The sequence below is a fragment of the Takifugu flavidus genome, chromosome 16 (assembly GCF_003711565.1).
Source record: "Takifugu flavidus isolate HTHZ2018 chromosome 16, ASM371156v2, whole genome shotgun sequence".
NCBI classification, from domain to species: domain Eukaryota; kingdom Metazoa; phylum Chordata; class Actinopteri; order Tetraodontiformes; family Tetraodontidae; genus Takifugu; species Takifugu flavidus.
In genome coordinates, this window is record NC_079535.1 from 8,743,017 (window position 1) to 8,766,958 (window position 23,942).

Below are 23,942 nucleotides of genomic sequence, written 5' to 3' on the forward strand. Positions count from 1 at the left end.
GGAAGATGCTGGCGTTTTATTACCGGTAGGGGGCAGTAAATCGGAGTCTTAAGGATATTTGACCACATTGTTCTACGAGGAGAAGAAGAATAAGAAGCACTAGAAGAAGAAATAAAAAAAACAGCAGCAGAAGAAGACACGGTAACGTTACGGTTAGATAAGTATAGTCTTGGATGAAACGATAAGGGAGCATTTGTGTTTCAGTAAGGTAAGATTTCTAAAAAATACTGTAACTCTTATCTCTATGGCTTATTAACAGATGGTTTTTTGGCTTGTGCTATGAAGCTAATCGCAATTAGCTAACTGAGCTAACAGACTAGGGGCAGGGCAGCAAACACCTAAACATGACGCTGAAATCGACAACAGAAAATTTTCAAGTTCAGACTGATAAGATTTGGTAGTCATTGTAAAGGATTTGAAGCAGAAACGGTATATATGTTTTACAGTTCCCAGCGATTTAGATATTAGCATAGCATAGTTACTGCGACAGACACGTTGGTAAATAACAGATGCTAGGTTAGCTTAAAATGATAACGATGATAAAGAAAATTATTTTCTACATGCATGCGAGGGTGTTTACATCCTAAATATATATACATACGGTAGCATTAAAGGGTGTCAAATGTAAATTGTGTAAAAACAACTTTGTGCATGAAACTTTGCGTTTGCATGTCCATTTGATGTTAAATGTGCTTTTTCTACTCTTTTCCAGCAAGACCAACATGAGCAGTTTCAGTAGACCCAACCGACACAGGGGCCCAATGTATTCCAGGGTGACGCGGCTCGCATCCAAATCTGAACTGGAGAGAGATTCAGGCTTCTCAGGTTTGAATAAGCTGTAACATATTGTACCTAGAGTAATGGGAAATGGCTGTTTCTGAGGTCAGTGTGTCTTTCCTTACCTCCCCAGATGCCAGTTCTGAATACCTCAGTGCAGTGGATCTGACTGACACTGACGATGCGGGACGACATGGGTCATTAGTTTCTACGGTTCAGGACAGGACTGGTCCACAAGTGGCCATGATGGGAGACTCGTACGCGGGTCTGTCACCAATGATCATCATGAACAACTTTGTACTGAAACAGGTAAAATTACCTCGAAAATCTAAATGTCAATTCCTATGTGCTTATAGTAAAATTGTAATAATCCCAGTCAGTTCTGACCAGTTTTTAAGCTAAATAGGTTTAAGATCTCTGTATCCAAGTAACCTTAAAGCACCTCCTGGTTACTCTGCAGTGTCTCACACCAATTCTGTTATGTAGTGTTAGTTCTCAGTGAAATAACAAGTCCATATGATAAGTCTAAAACACCTGCAACTAGTCGGTAATTATAGAGATTTCTTGGTTACAGCTACCCTGATGCAGATAATTGAATCACCGTTGCTCAAGTAGTGAAAGGTTGCTGTAGCCCTGTTCCATGCAGGTTAAAAAGCCAAAAGTCAACTTGACCTTAGATGAGATCATGGGGAAAACTTTGCCAAAAGAAATGTCAAGGACCTCCTTGAGACTGGTTTATCTTTTGGGAACAGTTTGTTTCTGAAGGTTACCGGTAATTTCTTTTTTTTTATAAACAACTGTACTAAAGCAAAAATATCATGATGGTAAAACAGCCATTAAATAGCTGTGACATACATTATCTGCATACAAATAATGCCAAATTGTTCGTGTGAACGACTTATTGCTGCACAAATAACTAAATAAGCAAAGAAATGTTTTTGGACTATGTGTTCAGAAATGAGAAATGCGATCCAGACTCTGGTTTGGAACTGCACATGTATTTAACATTCCCGTAGTCTGAGGGAAAACAAAACTCTTGAACTGTTTGTTCTGGTGGTCACGATAACTATCGCTTTGTTACAGAGGTTTGAGCTGCAGAAGACTCGTTAAACTCAAAGTAAATTTCTCCAGTATGTTGCGATATATTGCTTTTAATGAGTAAATAACGACAGCTCTTTGTAATTTACGACATCAGCGCCTTTAGGTTTTGTATCATGTTGTGTAGACACATTGGCAATGGAGTATAGATCGTGAAACTATTATTTTCTTCCTTTTTAGCCATCACTGATGGCCCCAGGAAAGAAACAGCTGGGCTATTCTTCAGCCATGGACGTGATGCCTCAGTCCCAGGTTGTTTTTCTCCAACCCATGCTATCAAACGGCAGTGGCTCCAGCTCTCTAAAGCCTTGCTCCGAAAATGTCCGACAATCGAGGGGCTACATGCCCATCCTCAAGTCATACCCCAAGATCGCTCCACACCCAGCCGATGTCGCCAGCAAGAAGATGGGATCCTCCAAAATGAGGGGGTCAGGCTATAACCAGCGCCACAGGAGGCACCGTCACGGCTCCAGGATCTCCAGCGGCTTTCAGTCAGTGTCACAGACTGCGAACAAACCCAGCTGCAACCCCGAACCAGCAAGCAACCAATCAGAGGTGGCGGAAATTCAGGAGAGCTCCTTCTCCCTCCTGACAGGCAGCGGCTCTCTGCCCCCCTATGCAGAGGAAATCAGGACAGATGAGGCGTATGACGACCAGGATCCCTCCATGGACACGAGCAAACGGAAACGATTCAGCAATACCTACAACATCCTCAGCCAGTCCGGATTGCTGGGCATCACCATGCGCACAAAGCAGCTCATCAAGGAGAACAAACGCACCCAAGGGCAGCTGCAGCAGCTGAGGGAGCAAACGGGTCTGCTGCTGGAGGCTCTGAGCAGCGGCGAGCCCCAGCTCTGGTCCAGACTGCAGCTCTCTCTGCAGCACTCGGACAAGGAGCAGGGGGCAGCCAAAGCTCAGGAAGCTATGGGGTAAAGTATTGACGGTCATGGCGCCGCAGTTCTCAATCAGGGCCAGAAATACCTTTTCTTTTCTTTTCTTTTTTTAAATTTTTTTTTACTGAAATTAAATTATCACTTCTAAATTTATAGAACAAACCTTATAAGCAATCATAGTTTAAGAAAGGAAACGAGAGGCAAAAAGCAGAACTGTCGGTCAAATATGAAGCTAAAGCACATCTAACACAGCAGGTCAGACTTTAGAAGCATGTTTCATATCAAACCTTCTCCCCGCTCCCCCCCTACAGGGCGGGAGCCACCCGGGCAATAGGGCTTTGGTTTTTACATGTGGCAGTAAACGCATGCCTTACAGCACATGAAGACTCATGGAGTTAAGGCCTTACTCTTGCTTTGATTGTGATGACTTTCAATGAAACCAGAATAACCAGAGGCGTCTCGAACCATAAGGGCATGGTATTCTCTCTGTCTCTCTCTCTTCTTTTTTTTTTTTTTTAAATAAAAAAGCAATTAAAAGCCAGATGCCTCCTACGACGAAGCTCACACGGTCGAGAGAGACGATCTTTTTTTTCTATTTTAGACACTTTTTCTTACTCGCTGTTATTTATTTGTTGTGACCAACTGTGTGAAATGGGCGGCGACGTCATCAATTCCTAGACCTCCGGCAAAAAGCATAAGCGTAGCAAGTGAAGTGTCGTAGCGTCTCCACGCCGCCGTGTTCTTTTCTGCCGCTCCAGCTTAGTGCGACCTGTACCCGTCAAAGAATCGCCGAGTCCGGCGCGTGGTTATCTGTAGCACTTTAGATATGAGGTTACTGACGTGTTTAGACAGACGCTGGGACTCGCGGTCCCACAGGAGCGTGTCTCGTGTTACATAGTGATGCTTAGATGATGAAGTTTATATTGAAAAGAGCTGAATGTACCTAAAGGTCTCCAAAGAATTGAGGAATTATTTTTGCAACAGTGCAATCCTGTTTAAGCATTATCTATATGTAAGTGTGTGTGTGTGTGTGTGTGTGTGGTGTGTGTGTGTGTGTGTGCGCGCGTTTGTTTCTAAAGCACTCCAGGTTTTGCCAGTGGAGGGAGGTTACAAGATCATTTTTTTGTCCTCTGTGTTACTGTGAAATGTACTTTCTTCATCGAAACTGTCATAAAAAATAATTTAAACTCACATTCTGCAAGTTGGTTTTTTCTCCTGATGACAAAAGACACTCGCGGCGATGTGAAGATTTTATTGATTTTGACGGGAATAGACAAAATTCCTCTTAAACTCCGCAGCCCCGTGTGCAGCTGCGGCCGCAGGCGTGACTCCCCGCTGCGTTGGGACGTCTCCACTCAGCGACCTGGCGAATGTTTTCATCTTTGGGGTCGTCTGTAGGGACGAGTTCATCATGGCACGTGGTGAAAAATACCCTGGATACCCTAACCCCTCACTACTGCCCCCTGCAGGCACATTGGATCACGTCAAATCCAGTGGTCCAAACCTTTTGGGCACCTTGTGGAGTCCTTGTCTGCTAGCCCTTTACAACATGGCAGAGTACTGTTTCCCGAATGTCACCCTAGAAGGTGCACGTAAAACTGCAAGCTCTCCTCAAATGTGCACGTTTCAATGCCGCCGCCTCAAAATGAACTACAAGCTTAAGCTATTTAGAGAAGTGGCGCTGACGCATCGTATGGCTCCTGTCCTCAGAGGAATGATTCTTAACAGCTAAAGTTCACTCCAAAGAAATACACATTTAAACCTAAGCTTGTTCAGAGACGAGTTTGCTCTTAAATGGTTTGAGATGACTGGAATTAGAATTCTGAATAAGAATCTTACCTACAGGGCTACTCGCGCATCTACATGATCGAACGATCCCTTTATATAGTAAAAAAAAAAGGCCTTATAACAACGCAACTCCCACCTAACATTCTACTTAAAATACTTTTATTGCAAGTTGATTATTCTAATAAATTATTGCTCTGTCTGAATAAGCTTTTTATTCTGGACGGTCTTAACTTTCAGGTTTGGATATTTGCCTCTTTGTGTAACTGGGAGACGTTGGACGACTCTACGATACTCTAAATGTGTCCAATTCAGCCAACACGTTGGAGGGACCGTGAATGTATCGCGTGGACCCTGAAGCCTTGTCTGACCTATCGTGACCTTTCCCTGCCCGTCAGTCCTGTTTCTCCTCCGAGCACGTCTCCACCGTCTGCACGGGCAAGATGAGGCCGAGGATCCAGCGGGTGCCGAAAACGTCTTTGAGGTTGTTCTGCCAGGGGCTCTGGATCTCCTGCAGCCGCCCTTGCTGCATCTGGCACCAGGTCTGCCCACGGGCCACCAGCAGAACCTGCTGGCAGCAGAAACCGGCGCAGACCAGACCGATGCCGAGCCACACGTACAGCATCAGCACCAGGAAGAGCTGCAGGCCCGAGATCGTTCCTGAGGACAGGAAGTGGGAATAAATACCGGGATTATCAACGGGGATGAGCGCCGGACAACTCACCCATGAAGAAGTAACCGGTGGAGAGGGGAAGGAGGGTGAGGAAGGTCAGAGGGTCCTCAAAGGAGATGGAGTACTCCATGGTGAGAAAGGCCACGCCGAGAACCAGAGAGTACATGCACGTGCAGGAGGTGTGGATGCAGAACATGATGAAGTAGCGCATGTTCTTCTGGCCGATGCAGTTCCCAGTGAAGAAGCAGTGGTGGTCCCTCTTCAGAATCACCTTACGGCACAGTTTGCAGAAGTGGCGGTCGTTGAGGAGGTAATGCGCGTCCACTTTGTCCGAGCAGTGCGGCGAGCACACGGGGACGGTGCTGTCGCCCGCGCTGGCTGCGGGATATCTGATGGTCATGATGTAGTTCCCCAGAGCGTTGAACATGGAGAAGAGGAAGAGGGCCGTGTGGAGGGTGGTCGAGGCCCAGAGAGGGGCGTCCGGCACGGGAAAGATGGTGGGGACGAAGAAGCAGAAGTGGAAAACGAAGGTGACCGCCGTGGCCGTGAAGAAGTAGACGGGGGCCACGACGTTGAGGAGCCTCAGCTTTAGCATCCTGGTGAACATGTCGGCGTTGGAGGGAAGACAGGCGGGTTCTGCAGGATCAGAGGGGAGGGGGGACAACAGATCCGTCATTTATCGACCTGACGTTTAAAAAGAAATGATGGCGTGAACAATCAGAATAATCCAGGGTCCCATGACACCCGGATTATAAACCTGTTTTCTGCCCGGGTCCATTATTATTTTGCACCATATCGGCGCAAAAGTTCAAGAGTCAGACTCTAAATGGAGTCTGAACACCCCCCCCCCCCCCCCCCCCCCTCCCCATACACACACTTTCCAGGGATTCTCAGGTTCCACCGAGAACACCGCAAATAGCACGTCACCATTTTCCAGGTCTTCTGTTCTGCGTGATGCGCGAAACACGGGAGGGGGGGGGCATCCTTCCTCACTTCCGACGGTCATTTAACTCCCATGACGACGTGATTGCGGCAGTTATCTGATGAAATCACCTTCCTCCTCATCATCATCATCGTCATCGCAACAGTCAACATCATCCACGTCATCGTCAACACCTTCCTACCTGCGGATGGAAGCGAGCGGAGGAGCTCTTCCTTCAGCGCCGCACAGCCTCGATCACAGCCTTAGCGCGCACACGCACACACGCACGCTGCTTTTTTTTGACACCTCATCGCGTCGTTGAGGAGTCCGCTCCCGCATCGAGCGCCCTCTATCGACGCAGCTGCGTGTGGACCTTCCTGCTGGTGTGTGTGTGTGAGCGAGAGAGAGAGAGAGACAATGGAAATCCTGTCTTCCCTGCTGAATTCATATTTATGGAGAAAAGGTACTTTAACTACCTAAAATAATGCAACTTTCCACCTACTTTTAACAAATAATCCAATAAGATCAATTTCTGTTGCTTTTAAATTATTTTAGACGCGCCTGGGCCGATCACTATGCAATTCCAGTACATTTATCTCAGAAATATGCATGGACAGTGCACAGAAGCCGATTTTCCAGCAGGTGGTGCTGATTCCTCATTTAATTTAATGTATTAGATTCACGTTATTGTGATGTTAATCAGCAATCAGTTGTTGGTCTGATTTGAAAATAGCTCGATTTTAGTGTTAATATGCTTTAAAAAAGTAACAAAGAGCAGAGTACTGATTTGTAATCACTCCAAATTAATATTAATTTGATTAAATATTGTTATTGATCGATACTCTGGTATTTACGCAGAGACGCTTCCTCAACACTATCCTGCTTGGTGTTTCATTGTCAGACGGTCCCTGGTGAGGTGGGAGTTTCTCTTGGTTCTTGGAGACGGCGCGCACACAAACACACACACGCATGCACACGCAGCAGCATCCTTATCCCCAGCACACAGCAGCCATTGGGATCCACCAGGTGATCGTCGTTCTCCGGACTGTGAATCGGGTATGTGTGCTCGTCTGCGCGCAGCCTGCTGCGGTTCATCCACGTCTGTGGCGCAGCAGTTTGTGGTTGCAACTCACAGCCGAATGTGCGTGTGCGGACTGAGGTGCGCCGCGGTGCCAGCGAGTCGTCGAAACGTGTTTGTGTTCCTCGGCAGCATCTTGCGCCATAACGGCCCATCACAGCCGATTTGGAAGGCATTTCAAATGCTTTGCGCTTCGCTGTTGTGTTTATCGTCGGTCAGTATGAAGATATCCACCTGTGAAGGTGTGGGATTACACGCAGAACCTCTTTCCGTCCGTCCACAGCACCCATTGTTCCAAGGGAGGCAAGCAGCGCATTATATTAAACACTTTATTTAATTTGGGTTTCTAGTTTGGAAAATGACTAAAACCAATGCGGGATATATAGATGTCTTTGAACCCGCGCAGCCTGTTTTGCCAGAACCCTGAACCCTGCGGGAACAGACAGTTTACTGGTCAAGTCCAGGGCTTCACCTGTTGAATGACAATTCCGTTTCAGATAACACGAAAGGATGAAGACAGTGAACCAGAGCTTTCAGGAGGAGAACGCCTCGCTCACATTGTGCTGTATATCTTGTTTTTGGAATGATGTGTCATGTGTCAGACCTTAGAACCAAAACCTAATGGGTGCCAGCATATCCTGTCTAAATATCATTAAGGTTGTGATTCAGTCATTTTGGTTCAAAGTGAGGTGCTTCAGTGGTTTGGGTCCTACTTAACAGGTAGAAGTTTATGTGTCTGTGTTGGAGCTGCTGATTCCTCTGTAGGGCCCCCTCATGTGCTGAGTACCTCAAGGTTCCATTCTGGGACCTCTTCTGTTCTCCTTGTACCTTCTGCTCTTTGGGTCTCTCCTCAGAAAGTACTGCATCTCCATCCATCCATTTTAAAGAAAAAAAATCCTGGCGTTTAGCCTGTCTTCAGGACCAGTCTCAGGCTTGCAAAGGGGAAATCATGTGATCCAGAGCCCCAATCTCAAAGTTTTCAAGACCCCTTCTCTCCCAGGCTTGTCTTCAAGCCAACATCCAGAGGAGAGTGCAGAGTGAAGACGCCGTGGGTGGAATATTGCAGAGAGACATTTGAAGGTACGACAAGAAAAGACTGATCAGGCCGATCAAGAGTCAGATTGAAGCCATTTCTGATGCCAGATGGGCTCTGATGGGGAATGGTTCAGTCCACACAGCAGCAGGCACCCAGCGCTCCCCCCAGGGAGGGTTACTGAGCATGGAAGCAGGTGTGTGTGTTTGTGTGTGTGTGTGTGTGTTGTCCAGTCCGTTCATTCAGCCTCCTCGGGAGAGGCAGGGTGGGGGATGCCGCATCGGCCGAGCGCTCCGAGCAGACACACCTTAGAGATCTGTGTTTAAATGCTGTGTGAGTGAGAGCGAGCGAGCTGTGACGAGGACGGGGCCCTCCTCCTCCTCTGTCACGGAGCAGATGGAGAACAGATTGTGCCGAAAATCCGAGTCCGTCGAGCCCCTCTTGCACTTCCCCTTTGAAACAGCCCTACAGATCAAAGCAAAGCTCAAAACACTGATTTTTTTTGGGAGGGGTTTCTATAAGGAGGTGATAGATTTGACACATAAAAATGGCACATAGAGCAGTTCCAACGTGGTGCACGCTGAGTTAGCACGTAGCTTGTAAATAAAACATAGCACAACAGGCTAGCAGGTGCTCAACGCTGTGTGTTCCTCCTGATTTCAAAGAAGCGAACGCGTCATAAATCACATATGTTTCATTATACCAGTGTCATCCTTGTCAGGACATGTTGAGGGGTGGCTTTGATGTAATCCTGAAACTTAAACATAATTATTTCCATTATAGGTCTTGATTTTTTAGCATTTTATCTGGTTTTCTGAGCTTAGTTTGCAGGCCAAGTGTCTTGCAGAGAAAGTGGCCGTTAATGACACAGTCATGTGACTCTGAGGCACAACTGTGAGGTGATTATTCTTTGATTTATAGGGTCCCTGGCGTATCGTTTCTATCTGGCATGGTTGATTAGGTGCAGAGGTTGGAGCGTCAGTGGAGGCTCAGGTTATTTATGTTGAAACAGCCGTGTCCTCCTCTCACTCCCTGGGCCCTGTCATCTATCGCGACCCCACTGGATGCTCGACAAAGTGAGGGAACGCCATCGCGCAGCGGCCCACCAATATTTTATGCCGTTGAGAGCAGATGGGAGTTCTGCAGCAAGTATAGATGTAAAAATGGTTAATTAGGTTTACATCCCATCTCAGCAGGAGAGCACTTGTTCAGTCACTTGATTTAAAGAACGATAAAAGTGAGCGGTGGCTGCCGAAGCACTTGGTTTAGATCTCGGCAGGGACGTTGCCGCCAACCACCCCCTCGGTGTCTGATAGCCTTGTCTGCGGCACGCTAGCAGCGCAGCTCTGTTTAGAGCCGAGTCACACACATTGTACGAGGAACAAAGTTATCAAATCATTCACTTTGTTCCAATATTTGATTCTTATTTAGCCAGAATATTTCAAAATTCAATCGGTGCTGAGTCATTTTTAAATCAACTAGTCCCGCTAGAATGAATGATTTAATTAAGTATGCCAAGTGGAAGTGACGATAGCTGTCTGAATCAGGGGGTTATTGCACGTTATTGATATCTACTCATATCATCCGGTGCAGAGATGCCTCGGCTGCTCTTTTCTGGTGCAGTGAGCAGATGAAGCGATCATTTCACCCCCTTTAACAGCTCAGGTTTATCTGATCACCCAGTCACTGCCCCTTTCCTGACACCAGCATATGAGAGCAGAGCTGAGGTTTCAGTCAGACTGCCAGTGGGAGACAATCGTTCCCAAACCAAACATCAGAACCTCATCTGCAGTGTTGTCTTGGCAGCCTGACAGAGGGATGAGAAGAGCGAGATCAGAAGGATGGAGTAGAGATGGATTCTGCGGAGTAAGCCGGGGCTTGTGTGAGTGTTTGTACGTCTGAGTGGAACAGAAAGAGAATATCCAGGGAGTCTTGTGCTGAAACTGCTGAGTCATGCTCTGACGTGCATCCAACTGTGGTGTAAAAAGCGCACCAAAGAAAGCCTGCGTCCCGCAGCACCCTGCCTTTTCCTGTTGCCGTCGGCAACCTTCCCGACCAACGGCTGTCCCAGCGAAGGCATCACGATGAGCCGCCCCAGGTCTGTTTAACTCGGCGTGACCCCAGGTGAGAAATAAAGACGGTAAACCAACACCTCGTTTCGCTGTGATCCTGTGGCTGTCGGTTTGTTAGCTACCACAGCAGGAATGTAAAGACAGGCACCGGTTAGGCTGCTGCAGCACCTCTGTAGCTCAGTTCATTTCAGAAGAGGCAGCTTCACCTCAGAGAACCTTCTGGAGGATTTGTCGTGATCCTTTTTATGCCAATCTCTATTTGCCTAATGCAAATAATCCAAAATTGAGATGGTAAAATTATTCTTGATTAAACTAAAATGTACGTCGTACCCCAGCTACACTCACCCCCCCTTCCTGCTTGGTCCATGTTTTAATTGTGAATTTGTTTATGCTCTTCAGCTTTTCTCTCCCCTATTCTTGCTTTTTAATCGATTCAGAGTGGTAAAATAATCTCTCTCCGTACATCATCTCCTGTAGAGGAACAGATCATCATGGTCCATCTGAGAGGTGCCCACCGCAGGGTGTGTGACAAAAACAACACAACTAATAAAGTGAGAGGCATTTTGGTCCTCATAACATCCAAGGGATGTTTAGGGGTTGGGGCTTCGTTTGGCATTGTGGGTCCTTACAAAGATAGATGTTCAAACCTCTCTGTGTGTGCATGTATGTGTGTGTGTCTCTACAGTATGGATTTGTTGCACGATCCATCCTCTTTGGTCATCTCCCAGGGCGCTCGGGTGTCACAAGTGTCTTAACATCGACTGGAACCTATAGTACAATTTCACGGGAACCAAAATAGCAGCCTTTCTTCTTGTCCACATGTCTCCCACAGCTCATCTATTGATCAGCCGTCCTCCCGCTGCAGCCTCTGTTTGACACTATAAAGGTTTACAGAGTCGTGACAGGGAGGCCATTGTATCTGAGGAAGTGACATCATTGGTGGAGTGATCATTCAGGTCTCTTTCGGGTTTTCAGCTTGCTTATCTCATCTTCTCCACTCCCACGGGTATTCTACACAGCTGTTGTTTTTTCCGATACTAAAGCTAATGATTCGTTTATTCGCGCAATCAAAGACAGAGCGTCAGCGCTGCGGATGCTGCCTTTAATCCAGCCGTTTACTCAGCGACTGAGTACATACGATGAGCAGCTGGCAGGCAGGAGTGTATTGATCCAAAGTGAAGAGTGTATTCTGCTGGAAACAAAGTGTTTAAACCACAATTCAGTGGTCATGACATGATGGACAACTGCTCCCCGAACAAACACACGCACATACACGCATTGGTGTCCTCATCTATTTATCAGCAACGCGGTAAAATCAAATGTTTTTAGCTTTTTACCCAGAAGTTCTGACCAGTTAGGTTCTAAATGTTGTCCACATCCTCTGTTCCTCCCCTCAGGTCCTGGTCCCCGTGCTAATGGCGCATTCTGACCAGTTTGTGATGACAGCGCCCCCTGTGGAGGAGAGGGAGCCTGATTTGTTTGGCTTCCTGGACTCTGTGGGGGAGGAGAACAGCACGGCGGAGAGATGCTACCACTCGCACTCTCGCAGCAGCGTCCTGCAGGGTCTGCCGTTCGGAGGGGTGCCAACCGTCCTCATCATCAACGTGGTGCTCTGGATGGTACACACACAAACACACACACTCTCTATTGGAAGGTTGTAAAAAAAAAAAAAAAGATTTGTGTGACATAAACACCAAAAATATGTAAATACGTGCGGTAATATTTAGGTTTGAAGAATGTACTCCGTGGCTAGTCAGAGAGGAATGATGTGGCGTGCAACAGCGCTCTGTTCCTGTCTCACCAAACAGTGATTCTACACTCTGATACTGACGCTGACATTCCGCCACCACAGCTGTCAACAGCCATCACGTCCATGTCACTCCCAGTCTTCCACCTCTGTCTTTTAATTCCTCGTGTCGCTGCCTGGTCGTCAAGACAACAGTGAGGTTGCACTCCCTGCCTTAATGAGAAGCACCAGTCAAAACATGCCCCCCGCCCCTCCTCCCTTCCCATGGCGAGGAGAGCACGCCTCCCCATCAGCCTCACCATCATTAGAGGATAACGGATGTGTGGGACCTGGGAGGGTGCACCCACGCATGTGCGGGAATATGCTGGGGGAAGTGAGATATTAGGAAGATTCATATCTAAAGAGGCTTGAGACCTGACTCGCAATGTGAGCACATGTTCATTTTTCAGGCCTCTGTCAAGGAGGTTGAGGGAGGAGATCGAATCATGCAGCACACGGGACCCTGTTAAACGGAATTTTGAGTAATTCTCTGCCATCCTCACACCAAGTGGCTTCTGGTTAATGATTTAATGCTCCATTTAAAACATTCATCAGCTGCACTTCATTCAGACCTCATTTGCATGTGAATGGCGGCGTTCATCCTTTAATGGTCGCCTCAGCTGCAACATTAGTCCACCATCTTATGCCACAAATATGCCATTAAAATCACTTTTAAAGTCACTTCCTGACAGAAGAGACACTATTTTGAATCATGCTTTCTATTGATCGCTACGTGGACAGTATCCTGCATGGTAGTTTCCAAGGCAACCACACACTACTCTGGAGAAATAAGGAGGTTACTGTTGCTACATTACAAACCTGTTATTTTCTCCTTTTTAAACCCCTTTTTATTAGACAAGTATCAGCTATTAAACTAAACTGTGTGATTTAGGAAGCAGTGAATAGTATTTAAGACAGGGACACAGTGTTTGATGAGGTTTCAGGCAGCTGTCCTGTGTTACAGTTCTTGCTGCTCATCTTCTCCTGTCTGAGAAAGGCTGCGTGGGACTATGGCCGCCTTGCTCTGCTGATGGAAAATGACAGGTGATTCCACCGCTGTCTTGAAAATTGAGGGAAAAAACCATTAAACACACACACACACACACACACCCTTTTGAGAGCCATGTCAACATGGAAGATGGAGAAATCCCGAGGCCTCTATCTCCCTCTGTCGACCACGAGTGGCACTGCAACGATTCTGCGTTTTTAAAAGCGTTCACAAATTCAACTAATGTTTTTTTCACCTTTATTTGTCGCTGTTCTTTACAGAAACATTATTTCATTATCAAACGTATGCAGTTTATGATCAAATAGAGAGTCTACCTCCCATCAATGCTGATTTTAGATGGAGTTTGGGTGTATATCTGCACAGCCGTCTGACTCGGCCCTATTAATCCGCTGTTCGCTGCAGGCTTGATTGTTCTCCTTGGTTGGTAACAAATTCCTTACTGTTGCAGGCTTACATCATGCGTTTTACTAATTACTATGCTTTACTATGCTATCTTTGACATGTATTGCTACCAACTGATCCAGCCTTATATTGGCTCAGTCTAAGTCTCTGAGTTCTTTCTCATTTTCTAAATCTAGTCTGACATCCCTGTTTTATGGGGAACCGAGTGAGAAAGAGAAATCTCCCTCTGAGTCCAGCCCTTCAGATTCCGAGATGAAGGATATGGTGAGCAAAGCCTGGCAGTGGTAATAAGCTTTTGGAACTTATTACAAGTGCAAGTAAAGTCTTTGTCTAATTCTTCCCTCCTTTCAGGGCTTCTGTTCATGGCTTTCATCACTTTACCATATGAAGTAAGTTCACATGCCCCCTCAGCAATAATTATTTCCTCCTTCTCTCAGCTCAGATCCCTCCTTTTATTGGCCCTTAGTTTTCAAAGCTGATGTCACAGTTAAATGCGGACCCTCCGGCTGTATGTCATTTAGCAGAACAAACAAACGTCTGGGCTGCTGTGACCACCGGTGCCGAGGTTTCCCATTGAATATTTGCCCTTGCACGGAGCAGACTGCACACAGCACATTTAGTCCCCATAAAATGGTAATTTTCACGGTGTCCATGGTTTCCATAGTATTGTGGTAAAGGTTGGGTGTTTCTCGTTTTAGCCCTCATGCCACTGGTTCCTCAAGGGATCCCTGGGAAAGTGAAAACCCACCCTGTAAGTTCACAATGTGTGGGCTACAGGAGACCAGCATGCACCTTTTTTTTTCTTTCTTCCATTTTTGTGACCTTTCCTGACTCTATTTTATGATGCTGGGTTTCCTGCAGCTTCTGCCTGGTGACCACAGCTTTTGGAACCAAAGTGGCACCAAGTATTTGCTCATGATGATGAACTAGCTGTCGTCCCATCCGATGTTCAATATACACTGGATTAAAGTCATGTCACCTGCACGCGTGGAATCGCCACGATTAAAAGAAATGTATTTGCAGCATGGAGAGTCGAGGATCTCCTGCTCTTCTGAAGACTTTCTAAAATGCTCTTTTCTCTCTGTGATGCCTGCAGGGATGAAGAGATCCGCAGCAAGTGCGGCATCGATGCCGTCACCTACCTGTCTTTCCAGCGCCACGTCATCTTGCTCATGACTGTGTTCTGCCTGCTATCTTTAACCGTGATCCTGCCGGTCAACTTTTCCGGGAAACTTCAGGGTATTTTGGTCACTTTGTGAAGGTCTAGTTAGCGTACAAGTTGAGGGATACCCTTAACCTCAAAGAGGCACCTCTCAGGGGGAAGCTGCACAAAGAAAATCATATAATCATTTGAAATGTCGCATGAAGTAACCTTCAAATTACACTAGGACAGAAACTATTACCTGCAGACACAAAGGTGGTATATTGACTCAGAGTTTCAGGAATAAAATGTGCTTTAATTTCCCTCCGTCTATGTGTCGCCTGCTGCAGAATCAGCCTGTAATGCTTTTTGGCAGTTGTTTGCTTGTTTCATTGGATGTGTTGACTCAGCCATTCCCTAACAAGATGAGAGTAGGAGTCATTATAGGGTGCCTGAGGAGCTGAGCTGTCCGCAGAAACACTTTTATGACTGTTGGCTGTCACCTCACAGACCTGTGTCTCACCCGAGGCATCGAATAAACCGACACCCATACACAGGTTGCCATGGTGACAACTGGAAAAGGGGTTAAAGTGGCAGATAGGCGTGACTCTGATATTTTAAATTTAGTTTCACTGACACGAGACTCAAGTTTCATTAAGGAGTCTGGAAAATCTCCGCTCTCAGTGTTGCTCCGCCATTGCCTCATCCTGCAGACAAAAGAGGAGTGCGCTCTGAATCTAAAAATGCTTGCCTGTCACGTTGCATTTTTTTCCTACAGGCGACAGTCCCGTAAACTTTGGAAGAACAACACTGGCCAACGTTAGCGCTGAGTGAGTGCAACACTTTACCAATGACTTCAGATCTGTTGAAATAGCAACACAAGAGATGCAATCCGACTGAATGCGGGTGCTGAAATCACAGCAGCATTTCTGTGTCTCTCAGGGACAACTTTCTGTGGCTCCACAGCATCTTTGCCATGGTCTACTTCATCATCACGTTGCTGTGCATGGCCCATCACTCTGCGCGGCTGGAGTACAGAGAGGACGAGCGGGTCTGTCCACACACAGTTCAAACCTTTCAACTCTGTCCTCTCTGCAATTGTAAAGTCCTCTGGCATGTTTACGCACATCCAGGGCTGGTGGAAATGTTACTTATTTAAAGGGTTTAATTCCCATCCAGAGAGGCCTGTGTGGTGCGAATGTAATGATAAACTGTCTAAATGTCAACCCGCCGATGCTGGATGACTGTCCATTCTCTGGAGACTGTGCTTATTTGCCTTAACATAGAATCAAATCATGAGCATGTTGGCCATTCCTGCAAAACATGTGACTTTTAAAATAGCTGCTACTTATATTATGCGTTGCAGGTAGCCAGGACGCTGATGATAACCTCCATACCAAGAGAGATTTCCGACCCAGGACTCATCACCAAACACTTCCAGTACAAACCAACCCCTGTTTCCCATCAATTGGACTGACTCCTTAATTTGATTTGTGTTGTACGGGTTGTGTATCTTGCATCATTTTCACTCTGACCCTCCATTTGCTGCTTCCCCAGCGAGGCCTACCCCAGCTGCACCGTCACCGACATCCGTTTCGGCTTCGACGTCCACAAGCTGATGAGGCTAGACTCGGAGAGGTACAGTGAGCGCGGCGTGGCTGGAGTGTCGGCGTGTGTGGCGACTCTGTCGACTCTTGTGCCTGAGGTTCACTGTGTTTTCCAGGCGGAAGGCAATGAAAGGAAGACTGTATTTCGCCACGAAGGCTCAAAAGGACGGGAAGATCTTAATCAAGACTCATCCGTGCGCACAGATATTCTGCTGCGACATCTGCGGCTTTGAAAAGGTATCACATTTACGCAGCTTTGGCACAACCGCAGCAGTTTTTTTTATCCTTGCAGTCACCAGGATGCACAGATTGTATCTTACCACTGGATGGCACTCCAATCTAAAAAGAGCAGCAGCAGCCTGCCGTTCACTGTGGACGCAGCCAGAACACATGTCCTCGTGCTTTTCTACAGGTAGATGCAGAACAGTACTACAGCGAGTTAGAGGAAAAATGGACGGATGAGTTTAATGCAGAGAAGAACAGGGTCTCCATGAAGAGGCTGGGCGTCGCTTTTGTGACGTTCCGTGATGAGAGGATGACCGCTGTGTGAGTATGACACCGTGACTCTCGTCAAGCTGCAGCCCAGACAGAGGATCGAGGATTAATGAGCGCTCCTCTGCACTCCAGAACTGAATGTTTCTTTTATTTGTCTCTCCAGCATTGTGAAAGACTACACCTGTGTGAGCTGCCGGCGCAGGCCTCAACAGTCAAGCGTCACCACTGTAGTCCAGTCGCATAAATGGGGGGTCAGCTATGCACCTGCTCCCAGTGACATCATCTGGTCAGTGGAATGACCTTTTTAACTCTCCCAATCACTTCATAGTTCCATTTTTCCCCCCTCTTTTAGTCCTAAGGTCATTGCCACTATCTATTCCTGCTGTGCAATTACTGCACGGCTGGAACGCATCCCGGCACCCGCACGAACATGAAAATCCATTGACCTACATGTCTTTGAATAGTCGGGGGGGGAAAAAGACTAAAGAGAAGCATGTGCAGAGACCTACTTTTGAGTGAATATCCACACATTTCCCTGTAATTAACCCAGACATATTTGGGATCTTTCCAAACCGCTCCAGTGTGACGAGACTTTAAAGAAAGTTCTGCAAGCTGTAATTTTGCTAGCCTGTGCAACATTAGCTTGTAATGATAGACCTCAGTTTATTTAGGCACTGGGTATACATTATGCAAATAATGCATCTTGGCTTTGCTGTGATATCGGTTTAAGTTCCTTTTCATCTTAATTATTTCTTAGGAGATTCTCGGTAGTTTATGGCAGCATATCCTATATTATTTGTTGTATTCATACTGGGGTTACATAACTGATCAGATGTGAACAGATATGGGAGGCTTGAACCAATGACATTGCAGAGTTCAGGGTTTTCCGCTTCAGCCCTGACTGGTTGCTTTGTGATAGTTATGAAACTGTCTCTTTCACTCCTTTGTTTGATCTGAGCGTTGCCTTTTCCATCTACCTGCTTCTCAGTTGAAACATTTTCACCATCTCTGAGTATTTTAGGCCTCTGGCAATACTCGCGGTGCAGAGGAGCTGTGGTGGATTAACGTTCCTGTTGGACAACCATGAATTGAGGTGTTTAACTTGTCCCGTCATCAGGGAAAACCTGTCAGTGTGCGGATCTCGCTGGTGGCTGCGCTGCGTTCTCCTCAACATCCTGCTCTTCCTGCTGCTCTTCTTCCTCACCACCCCCGCCATCATTGTCAACACAATGGACAAGTTCAATGTCACTCGGCCTGTGGAGAGTTTGCGGGTCAGAGCTCCAGAGTTCCCGTGATTCAATTTGAACCGTAAGCTTGTTTTAGGATCAGTAATTATTAACTGTTGTGTCCGCTCCAGAGCCCAGTTATTACCCAGTTCTTGCCAACCCTTCTGCTGTGGGCGATGTCGGTGCTCCTGCCCTTCATCGTCTACTACTCCGCCTTCTTTGAATCCCACTGGACCAGGTATGATTCCACCAGCAGCCTTGTCTGACACTGAAATGTGGGACCTCTCTTCCCCTCGACTCCTCACATTTGCTTTCCTCCATTGCAATTCTGTCTCTTACTCTCCAGCCTGTTAGTCCCCCCCTCTTCCTTCTGTCACTCTCCGTGCACTGTTATTCTGGGCAGGTTGTCATAGAGACCTCCATGTGAGTATAATGATATGCGCAGTAGTCACCACGCGCTGCTCTGCTGCACATTAGCGGGAGGAGGAGCAGGACAGCCATGCATCGGAAAGAAACCTTGCGCGGCACCTCTGAGCACCATTTTCTTTACATAAGCACCCCCACAACGTGTTGTGCAGGCGTGATGTGCGAAGGACCAAATGCAAATCAACCGCTATCCGAAGTGTAAAGCGTAGCTCATGCTAATGAACCCAACAGTCAGTCAGAGCGGCTGATTTCACTTTATTTTACACAGAGAACTGATCTGTTTGAAGGTCGCCGTCTGGTTAGAACTGAATTACATCGTTAATCTCTCATTGAACCCCCTCAGGTCTGGAGAGAATCAAGTAACAATGCACAAGTGTTTCTTACTGCTGATCTTCATGGTCATCATTCTGCCCTCGCTTGGTCTGACCAGGTACAGTGGGTGGAAACGAAAAAAACAGAAGCTGTTATGTCTTTTGTCGTCTTCATTTTTGAGAGTGCCTCTGTTTTAACTCTGTAGCCTGGATTTGTTCTTCACGTGGCTCTTTGATATCAACTTCCTAGATGAGAAGGATGTCAAATTCCAGTAAGAATCCTCTGAATTTTGTTTTGAATATATTCAATGTACAGATTCAGCACTCATCACGGGTTTTATTGCTTTCTATTCCAGGTGTGTGTTTCTTCCTGACAACGGTGCTTTTTTTGTAAACTACGTGATCACATCCAGCCTGATCGGCACCTCTATGGAGCTGCTCCGCATCCCGGCGCTGTCGGTGTACACGCTCCGCCTCTGCTTTGCCAAGTCCCAAGCTGAACGCATTCACATAAAGCGGGTAAGCCGAGCCCTCCCTGTCACGTGCTCGCGCCAGGCTCAGGAGATTGCGTTCAGGTCTGAGGTGTGTTTGTGTTTTCACCTGCAGAGCCAAGCCTATGAGTTCCAGTTTGGCCTGGAGTACGCCTGGACCATGTGCATCTTTGCCGTCAGTGTGACCTACAGCATCACATGTCCCATTATTACACCGTTTGGTGAGCAGAGACCCCGAATCCATCCCACCTCCTCACCCCGTTTACGTGTGTGTGTGTGTGTGTGTGTGTGTGTGTGTGTGTGTGTGTGTGTGTGTGTGTGTGTGTGTCTTCCAACTGCGGTCTCCGCTCCTCTGCTGCCTGCCAGTCTGATGCCGACTGTGTAAATTTACAGCTGTGGCCTCAGACACCCAGACACACTCAGGTCTGAGCCAGACACCCACTCTACTCCTGTTTCTGCCCAGAGCTCCAAAACTTTCTGTTTACCTCTGGTCCAAATGGGCCCTTTCATAAATAACACCCTGCTTTGTGTTTGCGTTTCTGTCTCTCTGCACACTGAAATTTTCGGCATTATTGTTCCAAAGTAAGATTCTTCATTTTTGCAGCACAGCAGGAGAAACATATTATTAAGAGTAAATCGTTTGGTTTTTTTTGGAATACTTTATTATACATTACTGTAGATGTCAGTCTTTGTCCTTGGGAGGCCAGTCCTCCTCGTTAAGGATCACATTTATGGTGTTTAGGAAGATATTTCACAATAAAAGTTGGAGCCTGAGATAGGAGGCACAGCCAGACACTCCTGTTTGTTTGTGTTGTAAAATATGTCAAAACACAATCATGAACTATTACTGCAGAGTCGTGCTTTTTGTCGTGTCAGGTGCCAATTGTGCGTTGAGCGTGTGTCTTGTTCTCCCTCCAGGTCTGCTCTATGTGATCCTCAAACATATGGTCGACCGATACAACATGTACTACGCGTACGTCCCCACCAAACTCAGCCAGCGCATCCACAGAGCGGCCATCAGCCAGGTGATGGTGGCTCCCGTCCTCTGCATGTTCTGGCTACTCTTCTTCTCCGTGCTCCGATTAGGTACGTCCTCACTCCTCCTTCTCTCCTGCTGTGTCTGTAAACATCGTTGAGTCATGTGTGGAATCCTCTCGCGATCTCCTCATGGCAGGGCTGCTGCATCCCATCACCCTCTTCAACTCCGTTTCCCTGCTGGCCTCGATTGCGTTGTGTCTCGTCGGCCTGTGCCTTAGAAAACAACCCCACAAGTCAATGAGCTACCAGGTCGGCTCCGCCACAGTGAAATAAAGTGGAGCTGAGCATGAACGCTCTAAGAGAATTATTTTTTTTTTTTTGTTTTAGATGTCTGGTCAGCCGGCAGAGGGGACATTCACCGATGCAGACAGGAGCACCGCGCCATCAACCACTGCCTCCAATGTAGCGTATCACAATTCCTGCCTTCAGATAGTTTTAAGAAAATCAGATTTTTCATTTCAATTATAGATATTTTTTCCACATGCTTTCCTATGTTTGTTTTTATCTCTCTGAAAAATGTTCTTTTTTTTCCTCCAATAAATGATGATATGCTAACTTCCTCCCTCAGTTGTTTGTGGCTTCTGTGCTGCTGGAACCAGAGCTGGCTTTGACCCCTATGCCCTCCCCGGCTCACCACGGTTACGGCGCCATGGCCAGATCACGGAGTTCCAGCCATGGCCGGGTGGAGGACATCGAGTGCGAGGATGAACACTCCCAGACCCATGAGACTGAGCTCCAAGAGCCTATGGGCCCCGAATGCTCCAGTCCGCTGATGGACAGCCCTGTCAAATACCAGTAAGGTCGTCTTCGCTCCTTCATCCTTCACTGGGGAGGTTTGCTAAATATTGGAATGCACCATTTTTCCCTGCTGACCTCACTCCCACTTTGCTGCCTCGCACTGTAGAACTTGTATGAGATGAACCCAAACAATAACGGAGCTTCAGAGTAGAACAGGATGCTGAAATGGACAGAGGACAGTGGTGTTAAATGTCTGCACTGTCCTGCTAGAAGGTGGACCCACTCTTGATGATCTCACTGAAACCTTGAGGCAGGTTCTTCTGCGGCTACACTTTCAAAGTCCAAAGCGATGAAGGCAACCGATGTGCGTTGACTCTGGTATTCTGTCCCTGCTGCGCCACTTGGACAAGACTGAAGGCAACAGTTCGCATCGGAGTGGTGTGAGAAGGTCCGCCACCCCCCAGCAGACCGACAGGGCGCTCCGGGCATGGAAGGCAACGCTGGCTGGGGGGGCAAGGAGGGTGAGGGCAGCGACTTGTGAAGCCATCTGCAGTGAGAGAGCAGACAGACGGAGCATCCGAATGCAAAGCAGAGATGTACTGTACGCTCTGTGCCAAAGTACACACTAAGACTTGGACTCTACCTGAAGCTCCCTCTAACTCTGTCCATCGGAAGTTGCTATTTTTGCTACAGTAATTTTGGTGTTGTTGATATTGTGCTTCGTGCTGGAGTTGGGGGGGTTGACTATATATCTCCTGTGAGTTTCTTTAATAATTTATTTCAAAATGAATGTGTGTATCCTTGTTGATGCTATGTAGTGTGGAGTCTTGGGGAGTGAGGATATTAGGATGGGTGGTGACAACTTCGGAGGTTTTAAAGTAAGAGTTGAAACTGGGTTTCTGTTAAGGGAGGGTTATGTTACATCAGTAAGAGTCCTCACAAAGGTAGACGTACAAATGTGTGTGTGAATGGGTTTTCTTGACGATTCAGTGAAATGGTTTTCATTTCTTTACAGTAAATAGGAAGCTACAGCCAACAGTAAGTTACTTATTCAGTTCAGCACGAAGATAGACATGGATTTTTTTTTTAAACCTATGAGGCTCAATAAAATGATGCACTTTGGAATTGTCGCGCTGAAAAAAAATTCCAAACTTGCTTCCTGTCCTGGTGTTAAACTAAGCTACCAGACACTAGCAGTGGTGTTTCTTCATTTGAAAACGTACTGCTGGGCATGGCTATGAGACACGTACGATGAGGGGGCAAAAAGAAGCACATAACATCAAACATGATTCCACTGATTTAAAAAAATGTGGCTAATAGTGCTAAAATCCCAGAGAAGCCATCATACAACAAATGCGTGTTTATGTGTCCAGTGTCGAGCAGATCAGGCTGGTCCGGTGACAATGTTGTAACTGTGTGATGCGTTCGTGTCCTAAACTTCACATCTCTTCTGTTTAACAGTCTGTGTAGGGTTTTCTGTTTTTATTCCTTGATGAACGGAGCAGAATGCAGCTCATCCGCAGGTAGTTTCTTGGTCTCTCTGTGCCTTGTACTAACGTGACAATCCGGCATGGCCTGAAATATGCTGCATGGAGTATGAGCGACAAAAACCGACATGTGTCTATATAGGAGGCATTTCAGCTTTTTTTTAAAGGTTGTTAGGCGTATCAAGCATTAAAGACAGCACACATCTGTTCTGGCCTGGCTGCTCTGTGGCTACATTTGTGTGTCCAAGCTCACTTTGGAGGAGAAAGGTCATTGTTTATCGGTCATTTATCGGGCTTTATATGTCCTTCCTGTTTGAACACACTGGTTGATCGATTCGCCTGCAGCTACAGTGAATTTATGGCCGAGTTGAATGGTCTTAATGTCACCATTGTTGCATTAAACTAAATGAAATTTCTATAATTGACCAGAAATCTAAATATCAAACAGTAAAATGGCCATTCAAGAATGGATTGTGCGTATTCATGTTCATGTATCCTGCTGTGTGTCTGTGTAAACTGTCATTTTGGTCGTCTCAGCAGGATCTTCCCAGATGCGTCCCCTTTTCCCTCTCCTGGTTATGGAATAAGTATATGTCCTGTTCGATCAGTCTGCTTTAAATGTGGGTTTTTCCATCCCTCAAAGACAGCTTTTGAGGTCGACCTTTGACTTCTCAGTCTGACAACAGTGGAGGGACGTGATCCGAAATTAAAATGAACTCGGCTGAGTGTCTGCTGTGGTCTCCGGTGGTTTGTGCAGGAGTGAATGTGAGCGCTGTGTCTCCGGGAAATGTGAAGCATATACTTCATGGCATAAAAGAGTTGCCTGTTTACAGCAAATGCTAAAGGGTTCCCTTTAAAGGAAAAGTTGAAATTCTGTTGAAGTTACTAACAAATCTTTCTGACACTAAATTAGCTTCATTTAGCGAAAACCAAGCGAGGTAAAATCAGACAAACTACTCACTCTGTCCAAAAATGGGCATCAATGCAATGTTTGACTCTTACACAGAGAACTAATCAGATTTTCACATTAATGAGTGGCCTTTACAGAAACCACGGTTCTGTTTATCCCCCAACCACATCTGAAGGTGAATGTTTATGCAAGGGGTACATGCACTTCCAACCAAATGGAACGCAATTTTCTTTCCCAGAAACCATCTCGCATGTCCAGAATTGATGCAGTCATCTAATTTCCTGTCGCAAAATCTATTCTACAAGAAAAAGAAAAGAAGAATTGACCTGCCATGCCTGACATTAAAAGCCCAGGATGCTTCTTTGTTGCTATGGGTTACGAGGGGAAGTGGAAAAATCCCTGACATTTTCACCTATCGCCTGTAGCAACTGCTCTGAGCCACTCGACGGAAAAGGTGAATTCCTCTGGATGTGTGGCTCATTTCTCCTGATTATTTAGAAATGATCAACACTGCAGCCCTGAAACACTCAACTTCCCACATGGG

General features: G+C 46.6%; 3 protein-coding genes across 6 annotated transcripts; 2 read left to right on the plus strand and 1 right to left on the minus strand.

Moving 5' to 3' along the window:
• Positions 1 to 56: 56 nt before the first annotated feature.
• Positions 57 to 3,959, plus strand: cipca (CLOCK-interacting pacemaker a). The gene is made up of 4 exons (XM_057059052.1): positions 57 to 208; positions 713 to 825; positions 911 to 1,086; positions 2,056 to 3,959. The coding sequence occupies exons 2-4, from the start codon at positions 723 to 725 to the stop codon at positions 2,806 to 2,808; spliced, it is 1,032 nt and encodes a 343-aa protein (XP_056915032.1). The 5' UTR covers positions 57 to 208; positions 713 to 722; the 3' UTR covers positions 2,809 to 3,959.
• Positions 3,960 to 4,005: 46 nt separating this feature from the next.
• On the minus strand, positions 4,006 to 6,503 carry zdhhc22 (zinc finger DHHC-type palmitoyltransferase 22). 2 transcript variants are annotated; one of them, XM_057059055.1, is made up of 3 exons: positions 6,351 to 6,503; positions 5,278 to 5,862; positions 4,006 to 5,213 (listed from the first exon to the last, which is right to left on the minus strand). In XM_057059055.1, exons 2-3 carry the CDS (start codon positions 5,831 to 5,833, stop codon positions 4,948 to 4,950), a joined length of 822 nt encoding a protein of 273 aa, XP_056915035.1. In that variant the 5' UTR covers positions 5,834 to 5,862; positions 6,351 to 6,503; the 3' UTR covers positions 4,006 to 4,947. The 2 variants fall into 2 exon arrangements, with proteins under 2 accessions (XP_056915035.1, XP_056915034.1); XM_057059054.1 differs by lacking the exon at positions 6,351 to 6,503 and adding an exon at positions 6,154 to 6,326.
• Positions 6,504 to 7,047: 544 nt separating this feature from the next.
• tmem63c (transmembrane protein 63C) lies at positions 7,048 to 23,221 on the plus strand. 3 transcript variants are annotated; one of them, XM_057059097.1, is made up of 23 exons: positions 7,048 to 7,204; positions 11,729 to 11,950; positions 13,082 to 13,161; positions 13,705 to 13,792; positions 13,880 to 13,917; positions 14,625 to 14,767; positions 15,448 to 15,499; positions 15,612 to 15,720; positions 16,036 to 16,109; positions 16,227 to 16,307; positions 16,393 to 16,513; positions 16,689 to 16,822; positions 16,935 to 17,057; positions 17,889 to 18,042; positions 18,129 to 18,235; positions 18,767 to 18,853; positions 18,941 to 19,006; positions 19,091 to 19,253; positions 19,341 to 19,446; positions 20,144 to 20,311; positions 20,400 to 20,512; positions 20,591 to 20,665; positions 20,832 to 23,221. In XM_057059097.1, exons 1-23 carry the CDS (start codon positions 7,118 to 7,120, stop codon positions 21,060 to 21,062), a joined length of 2,622 nt encoding a protein of 873 aa, XP_056915077.1. In that variant the 5' UTR covers positions 7,048 to 7,117; the 3' UTR covers positions 21,063 to 23,221. The 3 variants fall into 3 exon arrangements, with proteins under 3 accessions (XP_056915077.1, XP_056915079.1, XP_056915078.1); XM_057059099.1 differs by lacking the exon at positions 7,048 to 7,204 and adding an exon at positions 9,795 to 10,383; XM_057059098.1 differs by lacking the exon at positions 7,048 to 7,204 and adding an exon at positions 10,689 to 11,640.
• Positions 23,222 to 23,942: the final 721 nt, after the last annotated feature.

Bases quoted from the DNA above. Each gene is read 5' to 3' on its own strand.
- cipca (XM_057059052.1), top strand. From the start codon at position 723: ATGAGCAGTTTCAGTAGACCCAACCGACACAGGGGCCCAATGTATTCC. The intron at 826-910 runs GTTTGAATAAGC...TTACCTCCCCAG, and splicing joins GAGAGATTCAGGCTTCTCAG to ATGCCAGTTCTGAATACCTC. The intron at 1,087-2,055 runs GTAAAATTACCT...CTTCCTTTTTAG, and splicing joins ACAACTTTGTACTGAAACAG to CCATCACTGATGGCCCCAGG.
- zdhhc22 (XM_057059054.1), bottom strand. From the start codon at position 6,232: ATGACCGTCGGAAGTGAGGAAGGATGCCCCCCCCCTCCCGTGTTTCGC. The intron at 5,863-6,153 runs GTGACGTGCTAT...CTGATCCTGCAG, and splicing joins AACAGAAGACCTGGAAAATG to AACCCGCCTGTCTTCCCTCC. The intron at 5,214-5,277 runs GTGAGTTGTCCG...TCCTGTCCTCAG, and splicing joins CACCGGTTACTTCTTCATGG to GAACGATCTCGGGCCTGCAG.
- tmem63c (XM_057059097.1), top strand. From the start codon at position 7,118: ATGCACACGCAGCAGCATCCTTATCCCCAGCACACAGCAGCCATTGGG. The intron at 14,768-15,447 runs GTATTTTGGTCA...TTTTTCCTACAG, and splicing joins CTTTTCCGGGAAACTTCAGG to GCGACAGTCCCGTAAACTTT. The intron at 20,312-20,399 runs GTACGTCCTCAC...TCCTCATGGCAG, and splicing joins CTTCTCCGTGCTCCGATTAG to GGCTGCTGCATCCCATCACC.